Here is a 13,265-nt window from a genome sequence, read left to right as displayed (position 1 = left end):
GCTCAGCAAGCACTCTACCGCCAGCCACTTGCGTGCTACCTCCGTCGTTCTGTTCATTCACTCGGATCGGTCGACAAGTCCCCGGCGTCCGGGCAACCAGTTTAACTTCTGGAGGAAGATCCGCCATGAACAGACTGCCGTCTGTGGGCACGCCGGCCGGCCGGGCGACCGCACAGTGAATCGCCCATGGCCCCGCGCGAGGAAGCGGGGCGCAGCGGCAAGGTACTGTCCGTTGCGATCCCGGCGACGACGATGGACTGGTTCGTACGAGCAGCGCCCTCGAGGATGCCCGGCCGGCGCGGTGGACTGGTAGGTGCGACGACAAGTCCCGGCCAAGACGCTGCATGCCATGATCGATCCACATTCAAGTCCACGGCAGGGAGGGCGTTGCGAATTACCCCAGACCAGTTAATTCCATCGAGTGATCGAGATCGGTCGACGCCAGGTTTTATCTTACTAGGATCCACCGAGCCATCCCTCGTTTACCTGACATACTAACTGGCGTATTTAAGCGCAAGCTCACACGAAACAAGACGGCCGGTGTATTAAAAGAGCGTACGATACCTTTGATTTGCGGTCATGGCGCCTTCTTGATGGTTGATCGATACGTCTGGAATCCCAGGCAGATGGGATCTTGAAGATGCAGAAAGCCAAGGGCAAACCTGAAGGTCCTGCAGGCGGCATCATCAGTCAGTGCTAGCTGCGTGGGCGCGTGGCTAGCAAGAACTCGGCAACCTTGCCGTTACACTTAGTTGCTACTAATTTCTTTCTTAGGACATCTCCGGGGCGATGCATATCGAACGCTTAAAAGTGGTCACCCGCCTTCGTTTGTGTCGCCCTGCAGTCTGCAGATATATTTTGACCGCGCGTTCATTTCTGTCTAGGTGTGTTTCCAGCGACGACCTATTTTTTCAATAATATTTTTCATTCATCAAGTAAAAAACATAATGTACTACAAACTAAAAGAGATACAAGCCCTAAGCGACGGCCCGGCCCCGTCGTTGCATCCGTCTCTCATCTGCTTCTCCGCCGCCCATCTTGCAGCCGCTAGAGCTCGGTTGTGCGGCGGCTAGGGTTTTGTGTGGGAGGAGATGAGATGTGCACACCCCTCTTTATATACGACGGAGGCATGCGACCGGCACGGCACGCGTGGCATCACCATTACTTCCATTACTTTGTGCGCAGAGTTGGGCGACGGCCGCTCGGCACGCGAGGCTATCGCCATAAACATGCCGCAGACTACCGAAGCGACGCATCGGCGCTCCTGAGAAGATGCACCGACCCTAGATTGCTGCCAGGTGTGCCCGACGAAACATCCGCCAGACGAGAGCGGACACTCGACGTGGCCGCCTAGCGTCCGCAGATACGCATCTGAGGAGCATATTTGGGCTAGATTTGCGTCTCTGCGGATAGTCCGAACATTATGCATCGGACCGTTAGGCCTGGTTCTAACGTATTTTTCATCCACGCAGACGTAAATGATGCTCAGCGTTTCCGTCTTCCCGTTAGAGATGTCCTTAGATTATGCCTGCTTTTTTTTCCAGCTGGTTCTGCATGCACTTGGTGTGTGTTTGTATCACAGGGTCACATCGTGTGCAGGTGAAACGGTCTAAGCACTGACACGCACTTATTAACTAACCTGTAATTCGTACCGGTCACAAGACTGCCTTGATCAGGTAGTTAGCGGTCATCATGTGATGGTGGAGATGTGACATTTGCCGGACCTTCCCCTGTCCTCTAACGATCTTTAAAGAGCGGAGAGGAGAGGAGGAGGATGTATGTCTCTTTCCCCAAATCTGCAGACAGGCAACCAGATCCAATTTCAGAACAAAAGAAACAGATACTACGTTAAAACCAACCTCTAAGTAATGCTCCATGCCAAGCAGCAGTCTCTAGTTAATATTCCTCGTTTTTCATTCGCAAGCTAATTCATTCATTCATTCATGTGCAAAACAATAATATTCCTCGCTTTTCAAGCCCTAAGTTAATGGATTGCAGGGAAATGGAAAGAAAGCAGCACAGCGCACGTACTTGGCATAAGTGGTATGCCTTCTATTTCCACTCTTTTGAGGAGCTCACAGGTTCCATGGTAGCAGGTAAATGAAAAGAGAGCAGCCCAGAACCGTGGAGGCAGCCGTGATACTTTAGGTTTCACTCTTTTCTTGTGTGCCAACTTATTTTGCTGCAGAAATATACAGAGGCAGTTGCTGGTGGACTGGTGGTCATGCTCATCAGCTTTTCCCACTAAAAAGTTTGTTCTGCTTTTGTGGTGTACTTTCAAGTGAGCACCGCCCAATGAACATGAGGGTTCCAAACCACCATTGTACCAAGCCCCGGGTATGTTGATCCCGGCTACAGTTATGGCTTGCGACGTATCCTCCTTAACCAGATGAAGAACACAACATTAAATATGGCTTACTCGCTCTTGCAATGGACATCAATGGTACTATTTAATTTGTTAGTGCTATTGACAATTTGACATATGCTAAACAACATAGGTCACACAACTGGTCAATTCACGTCTGTTTGGTTCTTAACTTCCTTTGCCAATAAAAACTGAGGGAGTACTATTTTTTTGAAAACAAAAACTAGTCCCTCCTTCCCACGAAGGTTGTCTGAGATTTGTTAAAATTTGGATGTATCTAGACACTAAATAACATCTATATACATGCAAATTTCGACAAATATCAGACAATCTTCATGGGACGGAGGGAGTACTTTGCATATGCTGATGATAACTTAGTGAAATAGATTATTCCACAATTTGGCTCTTAATTTTAGTGGAGTTAACACTGATGAACTGAAATAAATATAACAACAAGTCGAGGATCAAAGCTTTTTTGCTCCAGGCACTAGTGCTCTAGTGCAAAAAAGATATTTTCAACAAAATAATCTCAAAAAAGTCATGCATGCAGATTTGAATGTGACAATGTGTTGTGAGGAGTATAAGTGAAGTGCACTAGCTCTTTCCATCAGTTCGTATATTTGATTGTATTGGCTAATGCATGAGAACACTGGCGGAGCTTCCTTGAAACAAAACAAGGCCATGGCCCGACCAAGTGCCCAACGTTTCTAAACTTAGATTAAGTAGAGGCTTAAGTAATGTCCAATAGCTTATAAAAAATATTCACTGCAACTAATAGCCCGCCCTATAATTATGTTGAAGCTCCCCTACTACATGAGAATATTCATTACCATCGAAAAATGTTTCAGAAATTAATGTTCAAATTTGGATGCCTTACAAAAATAACAAGCAACAGGGTCAAAAAAGCGAATTCAAATACGTATATTACACGCACATGATTCACAGGTCACATTCTTTTGATTTATTGGATGCAGAGATATCAACTAAACAGGCATGCAGATTACTAGGTGTGTGAATGTTTTTTACTATATTAAAAAAACGAATAAAATTCGAACAATATTTTTTTTCGCAGCAGAAGCACTGTTGCCTAAGATCCAATGTGATTTTTCTCAAGACAATAACTTATGCCATGCATAATCTTCATTTGAGCCAATGTCTCGGAGTTCAAGCTGCCAGGAGATTTGTCAGCATATATTTCAGGCAAACGGTGCGCCAAGATGGCAACACACGCTTTCTGCAACTGGTATATAAAATCAGCACCATGCATTTTCTACAGCTGGCTATTTTCTATGGAATAAGTGGCATTCATACACGGCAGCATCTACAGAGCAGGACTGTGTCCATTTAAAAATGCAGCAAACATATTTTTTGTAAGATAAAACAACTAAACTACCGTGAAGCCTAACCAATTGGCAAAAGAAGAGGCACATAAAAATATAAGAAAAACTGAAAGAGAGAGAGAGGGACGACAGTCATTCTTGTAAACGAAGGGGGGTGGTATGGGCACCTTCGTCGCAGCCTAGCATTGGTTGGTTGGTTGATGAAGCCCATAAATCACAGTTGTACCAGGGCAGTGCTCCCTCTGCATTGAATTGAATAGAGCATAACTGCGGCTGTTGAGCTCCATTCAATGCAGACACGATACTCAATTGGCTTCCAGCACTCCTCTGGCGCTGCGCCGTCTACAAAAACGGGGTCAAGTCCGGTGTGCGAGGTCGAGAGCTAGCTGGAAGTAGACAGGTAGAGCCACTGGAAGGAAGAAAGGGGAGCAAGCTTAGCTTGCCAGGTGCTGCTCAGATCCGATGGCTTCGAGCATTGGAGTGATATCCATGCTCTTCTTCAAGGTCGTAGTATGCCTCTGCTTCTTCAGATTATCTCAAGGTTCGGGCCTCTGCCATTCCTATCATTCCTATCTGTGTTTCTTCAGCATTTCTGCTTCACCTTTGAAATAAGAACTTGCATTGCTGGGAGACTAGCCGCTTAGAGATGCTGCAGCTATGTTTCCCAGCTTCTTTTTTCCTTCCTTCTCCTATTCACTAGCTCATTCAACAGACTTCTCTCCTCGGGCATTTTGGTTCCAGTCCGTGTCTCCTCGGATTGTGTTTTCTTTTCTTGTTTTGTAACAGAAATCTGCATTATTTATTAAAAAATAAAGTATGTAAAGAAATGGACAAAGAATATGCTACTATAAAAAGGAGTACCTGTCAATCCGGTATTCCCGACCCTGATGAATAGTTTAATGTGTACATTAGCTCACCTAGAATGGGACATTCTTTCTCCAAAAGACAAAACTAAGCTAAAACATGCAAATATTTAGTGTCCCCAACAGAGCGGGCAATGACAACAGTGTGGAACAATTGTACCTGCAGGCAAAGGCACGGCCAAGCAGCCATTCACGCTGAGGAATCTCCCTCCCCTCGAGAAGGCAAGCAGCTTCCCTGCGATGCGCCACACGACGTACGATTACATTGTCGTCGGCGGGGGCACCGCCGGCTGCCCCCTGGCGGCGACATTGTCGCTCAAGTACAAGGTGCTCGTGCTGGAGAGAGGCGGATCCCCGTATGGCAACCGCAACATCTCGTACATGGAGAACTTCCACATCGGCCTGAGCAATACTGCGCCAGACTCTTCATCCCAGGCCTTCGTCTCCACCGATGGCGTCATCAACGCCCGGGCAAGGGTGCTGGGCGGTGGTACCTGCATCAACGCCGGCTTCTACAGCCGGGCCAGCTCAAGGTGCGTAATGCCTTGTTATGTTGCCTATCAGTGCTCTCAACTGGTTATCATTCTTCCCAATGGATGACAAAGATATTTTACAAGAAACACTTTAACGCCAAGAAGTTCACAGCGAAGGGATTTTACAAAAGAAAATTTGCTTTTTCTACTGCGGAGGTTACGCACACGGCACACCCAAGCGGGTTCCGTCAGATTTTCAGCCTTCCCCACCCCGTCTTGTCTCAACAATTTTCAGGAGTAAAGACTTTATTTATAAGAAAAAAATTAGAGGCAAGCTCAAAGCTCTAAATAGCAGTGTCTGAAACCGATCCTCAGTTAAAATGTCATGTCATTATCTAGTCTAAGCAGCACAAGACACTGTCACTTTCAGGCCAGTAAATGTCAGATCTAGGGTAAACGCAGAGCAGTGATAGAGCCAGGAGGAAATAAATGTAAAGGTTGGTGGAGTAATGCCATCCTAGCAATGTATGCTGCTATAGTAGGAGTAGCTAACTCCCTGCGTCTGCAGATTGCTGAAATGGGCAGCAGGAACAATTGTTTTTAAGTACCTGCCAGTTACTTTCTTTCCACAGCAGTACACACAATAACACAGAAGTCTACCAAAAGAGGCAATGGTAAAGGAAATTATCTTCTGCATTACCATACCCAACAGTCCAACGCTGTGCTTGACTGGATTAGGACTTGTATTTTGGTTCACAATTTGGTACTGATCCTAGTTTTTGGTTATTGCAGTGCAGTTGTAAAATTGGCAATGTTTTCAAACATAAGTACTTGCGTACAAAATGAGCACTTGTGGTAACTTGATCACGTACAGAAAAACAAGTACTAGATGCTGCATTAATTTGCATTTAAGTGGCTCAGCTCTGGTAGTACTAGTACAAAGAAGTAATTGGTCTGACAGTAACACGTGCTTTGTTTTTGTTTCCCTTGTCATAGATTTAAAATCATATAAGAATTGACTTCATGTTTGAATCATAAACTATATATTACCGAAGAAGCCTAGACTGAAGGGGGCAACAAAATAAAATTTCATGGACCTATCAATAATTCTTTCATGCCATGATAACTATCTTAGCGAAGCAAGGACCGACAAATAACCAAAACCCAATGCAGTCCAGTGCAACTTAAAGTTTGAACCAAGAATTATGTTTGAATCATAAGATATATATTACCGAAGAAGCCTAGATTGAAGGGGGCTAGAAAGCATAAATTTCATGTGCCTATCAATAATTCTTTGATGTCATGGTATGTTAGCTAAGCAAAGACTGACAAATAACCAAAACCCAATGCAGTTCAGTGCAACTTAAAGTTTGGACCAAGAATTAAGTTTCTGAGATATATCACATTAGCAGAACCATATCCATGAAAGCCGATTAGCAAACATTCATAATTAGTAATCATGCTAGTCTTAAAGAAAGTAATATATCATGTCGATATTCCATATCGCCAATCAACTTATTGCAACTTCAAAGTTACTAACCTTTTGTTTGTTGGACCAACAGCTTCGTGCAAGATGTTGGCTGGGAAGCAGATCTGGTGAACGAGTCCTACCCCTGGGTAGAGGATAAGGTTGTCCAGTGGCCTAAGATTGCGCCTTGGCAGGCTGCACTACGGGATGGGCTTGTTGAAGCAGGAGTGTCCCCTTTCAATGGGTACACCTATGATCATGTTTCTGGGACCAAGGTTGGCGGCACCATCTTTGATGCAAATGGCCACCGCCACACAGCAGCCGACTTACTTGCAGCTGGAGATCCTAACAACCTGCGGGTGCTGCTTCATGCTAGTGTGCACAAGATAGTGTTCAACTCGCGACAAGGTATAGCCAAGCTCCTAAGAGCTTAATTCTCTTCGAACAGTATCACAGTATTAACAGGAATGTCTACAAGGCTACAACAGAAGAGTAGATACTAGAGTTATCATGTAACCTTTTAAAAGAACATGGATTTCGATGCAGGACGCCTGAAACCAAGGGCTGTTGGGGTACAATTTGCCGATGAGGACGGGAGACTCCACCAGGCACTACTCAACAACAACAAAGATAGTGAAATCATTATCTCTTCTGGTGCAATTGGCAGTCCCCAGCTGCTACTCCTCAGTGGCATTGGGCCCAAGAATGATCTTAAGAAACATAACATTCCTGTTGTTCTCCACAACAAGTTTGTGGGAAAAGGAATGGCCGACAATCCAATGAACTCCATATTCATACCTACGAAAAGCCCCCCTCGGCAGTCACTGATTGAGACTGTCGGAATAACTGAAGCTGGTGTTTTCATCGAGGCCAGCAGTGGTTTTGGCCAGTCACCAGATAGCATCCAGTGCCACCACGGAATCATGTCGGCTGAGGTTTGGCATCCATCGTACTTGCTTACTAGTTCGAAATTGCGTATATTAGGTTGCACTGTGAGAAGCTTTTTATTTACACAATCTAAAATGTGTAGACTGGAGAGAAATGCACAAACAATTAGGAACATTCTGAAATGTGTAAACTGTAAAACAACACATGTAGTCATATCTTGGAACACTTGGAACACAAATTTAGCACCATCCACTTATTACTAGTTTGCATGCATATATTGTTGTATGTTTCAAGAAATATTAGTTTTTGAAGTTCCAAATCATAATATCATCATTGCATTTGCGTACCTAGGTGCATAAACTCTAGATGCGTCACGCTGTGTAATATGCATGTTACAATAGATTTCAAGAAAAAGAAGCTCTTGAAATACCTCGGTACCACAAACTCTAGATGGGTCTCACTATGCAATATACATGGTACCGTAGATTTCAAGAAAAAAAGTTATTCAAGTTCTAAATCATAAATTTATCTTTCAATTTTCGTGAGTTAGGAGTCAAGATAAAACTTATTGGCCTCGGAAGCAAATATAACTATGTCATCACTTTTCCACAATTATGTGAATCTATCCCTTTTTTGCTGTTTTGGTCTAATGCACATTCCTATGAATGCAGATTGGACAGCTATCTACAGTTCCTCCAAAGCAAAGAAGCCTGGAACTAGCCAAGATGTATGCACATAACAAACTTAATCTACCCAAAGAGGTATTTCAAGGTGGTTTTATCCTTGAGAAGATCGATGGTCCACTGTCCACAGGCCACCTTCTCCTCATAGACACTGATGTCAAGAACAACCCGGCAGTTACTTTCAACTATTTCAGCCATCCACAAGATCTCAGTCGTTGTGTGTATGGTATCAAGACCATTGAAAAAATATTGAAGACAAACCGTTTCGCTCAATTGAGTCCTGATGGTGCTGGAATGGAAAGGGTGCTCAACATGAGTGTACGGGCTAATGTAAATCTGATACCCAAGCATGCCAATACCACTGAATCCCTGGAGCAATTTTGCAAGGACACAGTAATCACCATCTGGCACTATCATGGTGGATGTCATGTAGGCAAGGTGGTTGACCAGCAACACCGAGTGCTTGGCGTCTCGGGTCTCCGTGTTGTTGATGGCTCAACATTTTCTAAATCACCAGGGACCAACCCTCAAGCCACGGTCATGATGATGGGCAGGTACTTCAGTACAGACATAACTTACCTATTTACTGAAGCAATTTCTTAATTTAGACTGAATGACTTCTAATCATAATTTATGCTCAGATACTTTGGAGTGAAGATCTTAAGAGAACGGCTAGGACAGGCATGCGGAGTGTAGTAGACTCGTCAACACCAGTCTTCTATGATGTGTGTGTGTGAGCTAGAAAGGAAATTACTAATTTTTGCTGGGTTCCAGTGTGAATCGCTAATGAAAGACAATCTAGGAGATTCATCTGTACCCAGTAACTATTTGTCCCGTATGATATTGCATTAGATTGTTGTTTATCGACTCCCCCTTTCTCTTTTCCTTCTTAAGTAGAGTTTGAAACACAAAGAAATGTCAGGAAAATAAAAGAGTTCTGAGACACAAGCCCTGATGAACTACTTCAGTATATGCTCACTAATTTTGAACAAAAGGATCGATTAAACATCTTAAAATTATTTGATTTTCCTTTACAAATCAAAATCCATTTCATGGTGAAATGCAATATATTGCACAAAATAGAAATTATCAATTCAGAAAATGTTGAAGAAATCATTGTGCAAAAAACTTTATTCATAGATGATTGGAAGGCGTAAATTTGCCACATATGATTCCTCTGTTCAGGGTGAGGGGGAGGGGTGAAGGAGAAAACTAAGTAATGCGAAAGCTTGGACCGAGGAATTCAACATATTACATTTTGTGATCATTTTACTCAACTGACACTACAGAAAATCTATAACCATCATTTGACAGTGCCTAAAAGATAAACACATAGTGTGTTCCCAATAGTTCTAGAGCCTTACAGGTATACTGAGACCATCATAGCTAAGCTGGATGTCAAGCCCCTCTGTTTCCATCAGCCTCGCAAGATCACCGTTTACTTCCTCATGGTCCATTAAATGCATCATTCCTGAAGATACCATTAAATCCAATTGAATAGCAACATAATGTAAACAATGGAAGATGAGACATGTGCTGTTTGATCTAATTAGAAAAAATAGGACTCTCAAATTTCCCCATAAAGAAGAGAGATTGAAGCTGAGTTTCTAACACTTTATTCCTGACATTGGCGTATAGATTTAATGTGTCAAGAGGTAACTTTATTTTCTTTGACAAGTATATGAACCGTAACATCTAACAAGAAAAGCTAAAAAAGAGTAAGGCATACATCTACCTGTGGTGAGAGTTTTGCTTGGTGTCGCAGACACGAAATCATCAAACTATTGAACAGTTTCCTAAACAGATCAACTAACTGGATGATTTTTTTAGTTCAAATGCTTTGCTTTTTCTTTCAGATGAAATCGGGCACATTATTAAAAAAAAGGCAGGGGGGTAGCATTTCTCAACCAGACAATTCAATCATGTAAAAGTTTTTGTTCCAAATGGTAAAGTCTATTTAAGAGTAGGCTGTGTTTTTGTAAACCAGTAGTGAAAATCCAAATGTACTTACAGAGTTGCGACTAAAAGCTATTTTTAAAGAAGAACTTAGCTATAAAATCATAAAAGAAATAACAAAATAGAATGGTTAGCTAGTCAGGCCATACCAGTAAAGAGTGTTTTCTTTGGTTTGATTTTCCTGACTTCCTCAAGGGCCTGAACAGTTGAAGAATATATCATAACTGAATACAGTGGAGCAGTAAGAAGGTAAAACTGATGTATTAGAACTTACCCTAGGTAATCCAAAGTGTGTTGAAGAAGACCGATCAGGTCTCAGAGCATCCTGTACGAAGTTAACATAAAACAAAGATCAGTCAAATGGCCAATATTCAAGACTCAACAGTTAACAGATATGCACGAGAAGTAAGTTAATAGAAATATACAGCCATCCGAAGAATCCAGATGTTTCATTATTTAGCAATAAGATATTTGCAAGAAATAAAACTAGAAAGCAACACATGTACAGCTTTCTAATGAAACCAACAATTTCATGATTTAACAGAGATACGCAAATAAAAAAGGATACCAATATAAGGAGTTCACAGTCTTCCAGAAGTCCGTAGGTTTCTTCAGGGATATCACTGACATCACTGCAAAGATCAGAGCAAATTCAGACAAGATGCCTTCCACACTACAATTCAATACAACAAAACGAGCCATGCAGTGAGCTCAATCGACCTTATGTAGCATGTGTCACCAAACCGGAAGCCAAGGGAACGGTAATCCTGACCATGCCATACAGGCAAAGGAATCACCTGAAACATAAGCAGTTTTTTGTAGCAAGATAAACTGAACAGTTCAGTTTATTATGAGCGTCAAGTATACTCAGCACATATTGAAATTTTGACATAACGAAAAGTAAATTGCATTTGAGCATGCCAAATTGATAACGAGTTCATGACAGGTTGGTAAACTCCCCATATTATGTTTGTATACAAAAGTTCCCCATATTACCTTCAGCCATCAATAAAAAAAACTACTCAAACTTAATAAAAAGCATTTCATCTCATCTAAATTGCTCTAACAAATGGGCCCTATCAGATGCTACTAAGAATACTGTCAACTATCTAAGTGATATCATCCCACAATAGTTGAATTAGAGTAAAGAGATAAACATCCGTTTTTCTACCCGACCACATGGTCTATTTTCTTACTAGTCCTACACTCACTGAGTTGAAAAGGGGATTTCCTTTTGCAATTTATAAACAATATTGGTGGAAAACACTTTTCATCTATAACAATATATGTACTGAAGTTATAATTTCACATTACCAACCTCAAGATTGTGAACTGTAAATGGTTCCTCTTTTATAATGTTGAATTGCAATGTTGAAACTGCGGCTCCAGGTATTACCGTACTTGTGTCAACCAAGTAGTGGTGGGTCATCTTCATCACCTGATACAAACCAGAAAATGGGAAAAAGAAAGAAAGGAAGGAATAACACTGAGCCAATTGTTAATTAATATCTAAAACAGAAAATCTAGAGCAAAAAATAATTTAGTAGATCATATTTCACTTAGCATGAGGCTTTTTCGTGTATTCCATCAGATTTTCCGAAGCTTTAATAGTAGAGAAAAAATAAGGTATAGCGTAACTCAGCGCAAGATGTTCCAACCTCAAAATCACGTTGTGCCACATAAATTGGGATGGATGGCTGGACATTGTTCGTCCAATCACGAAGGCAGTCAAGGCCTGCACCATAGAATAAGTTATCTTTCCGGAAAGAACAAGACCATATGAACAATGGTTTCTTGTCTCAGTTAATGGAAGCAAAACTGCCTCAAGGAAAGTAGTTTAAGAGGATAGACGCTAGGAGAGATATTTGGTAAAAATGGCCCAACTATTCGATTAAAAGGTGCATAACAGGGACGCATAGGAATTGATAAGGTTGAAAGACACTGCATACCTCCAATCGCATCAGCATGAGAATGGGTGATAATCACGGCATCAATCTCCCTTAACCTGAAGATCAGGAGCAATTGGTTAGCATGATTAAGTTACTTGGTATCAAACACCGGAGCATGTGAGCAGTCAGTACCCAAAAGCAGGAAACCACTGGATTGCGGAGTGGTAGAAGAACCTGACAGAAGAAACAGAGCAACCAGCATGATAAGTCACCACTCCTTTTATTTTCAGTAATGGTAACTCGGTACTTTGATCGGGAAAAAACTGAGGCGACCAGCAGTGCAAACAATAGCGCGTACTTTCCAGCGTCGATGAGGATGTTGGAGGTGCCAGACGGCGTGACGTGGCGCAGCATGATGCCGGTGTTGCGCCTTCTGTTCGGGCTCCCCGGCTCCATCGCCTTAGTGCAAACCTTCAAGCAGGACGTCGCAGAACAAACAGCCATCGTCACATTGAGTACTGCGAAAAGAAAGCAGAACCGGAGCAAGGACTCTGGTGGCTGATACCGAGATAGAGGACTAGAGGTGGAGGGGTGTCATACGGGGCAAGTCTTGGAGGGGTCGGTGAGGCAGCTGACACGCGGGATGCCCTCGCTGGTGCCCGTGCCGAGGAAGATGAGCTCCGACTGCCGCGTGCGCTCCTTCTCCGCCTCCGAGGCGGAGACCGCGCCACCGCCGCCGGGGGCAACGCGGCAGGAGGTGGAGAAGGAGCGCGCTGGAAGGGTTCATGAGGGCTACGCATTACGTCGAACAGCTCATGCGCGAAGGCTAACAATGTACGCGCGCGGTAGTAGCACGATTGAACTTACGGGATGCAGCACCGAGGCGGAGGTTCGGGAGGGAGAAGCGGGGCGCGGCGGACGCCGGGGCGCGCGGGAGAGGGAGGCGCGCGCGCAGGGAGCGGACCGCGGCGAGCGAGCGCGGCGGGAACGGCGAATGCAGCATGGGCAGGCGGTGCGCACGCAGGAGCGCGGCGATCGCGCCGGCGCCGGCCGCCCCTGACATCGGGAGAGCGGAGACGCGTCTGGCTGGCTGCCGGCGGCGGGCGGCGGGCGAGTGGGTCTCCCCGGGCGCTGGCCACCTGTCGACTTGTCGCGGGGACCGGAGGGGTGACGCTGGCAGGTGGGCCCGGTCTTCTCTGGTCGACTGTCAGGAAAGACGACTTTCCTCGATGGGTCCCACGGGGCCCACATGTCGGGGTGTAGATTCGGGTTGCAGATAATATTCGCCGCTTCCAGATAAAAAGAAAAAGATAATATTCGCCGTGAACAGGTGCTTGTTC

The 13,265-nt window shown here is 43.9% G+C and overlaps 2 protein-coding genes across 2 annotated transcripts; one reads left to right on the top strand and one right to left on the bottom strand.

The window, feature by feature from the left end:
- Positions 1 to 4,013: 4,013 nt before the first annotated feature.
- Positions 4,014 to 8,943, top strand: LOC127301134 (protein HOTHEAD). Its single transcript, XM_051331357.2, has 6 exons — positions 4,014 to 4,246; positions 4,735 to 5,101; positions 6,604 to 6,917; positions 7,056 to 7,444; positions 8,069 to 8,634; positions 8,722 to 8,943. The coding sequence occupies exons 1-6, from the start codon at positions 4,168 to 4,170 to the stop codon at positions 8,774 to 8,776; spliced, it is 1,770 nt and encodes a 589-aa protein (XP_051187317.1). The 5' UTR covers positions 4,014 to 4,167; the 3' UTR covers positions 8,777 to 8,943.
- Positions 8,944 to 9,196: 253 nt separating this feature from the next.
- Positions 9,197 to 13,103, bottom strand: LOC127301135 (putative hydrolase C777.06c). Its single transcript, XM_051331358.2, has 12 exons — positions 12,793 to 13,103; positions 12,526 to 12,698; positions 12,284 to 12,396; positions 12,118 to 12,159; positions 11,986 to 12,041; positions 11,695 to 11,771; positions 11,355 to 11,474; positions 10,757 to 10,833; positions 10,605 to 10,668; positions 10,311 to 10,361; positions 10,186 to 10,234; positions 9,197 to 9,551 (listed from the first exon to the last, which is right to left on the bottom strand). Exons 1-12 carry the CDS (start codon positions 12,986 to 12,988, stop codon positions 9,433 to 9,435), a joined length of 1,137 nt encoding a protein of 378 aa, XP_051187318.1. The 5' UTR covers positions 12,989 to 13,103; the 3' UTR covers positions 9,197 to 9,432.
- Between the last annotated feature and the right edge of the window lie 162 nt (positions 13,104 to 13,265).

The sequence above is a fragment of the Lolium perenne genome, chromosome 5 (assembly GCF_019359855.2).
Source record: "Lolium perenne isolate Kyuss_39 chromosome 5, Kyuss_2.0, whole genome shotgun sequence".
In the NCBI taxonomy this organism is placed as follows: domain Eukaryota; kingdom Viridiplantae; phylum Streptophyta; class Magnoliopsida; order Poales; family Poaceae; genus Lolium; species Lolium perenne.
The sequence above is the reverse complement of the archived record's forward strand: the minus strand, read 5'-3'. Positions and strand labels throughout refer to the sequence as shown.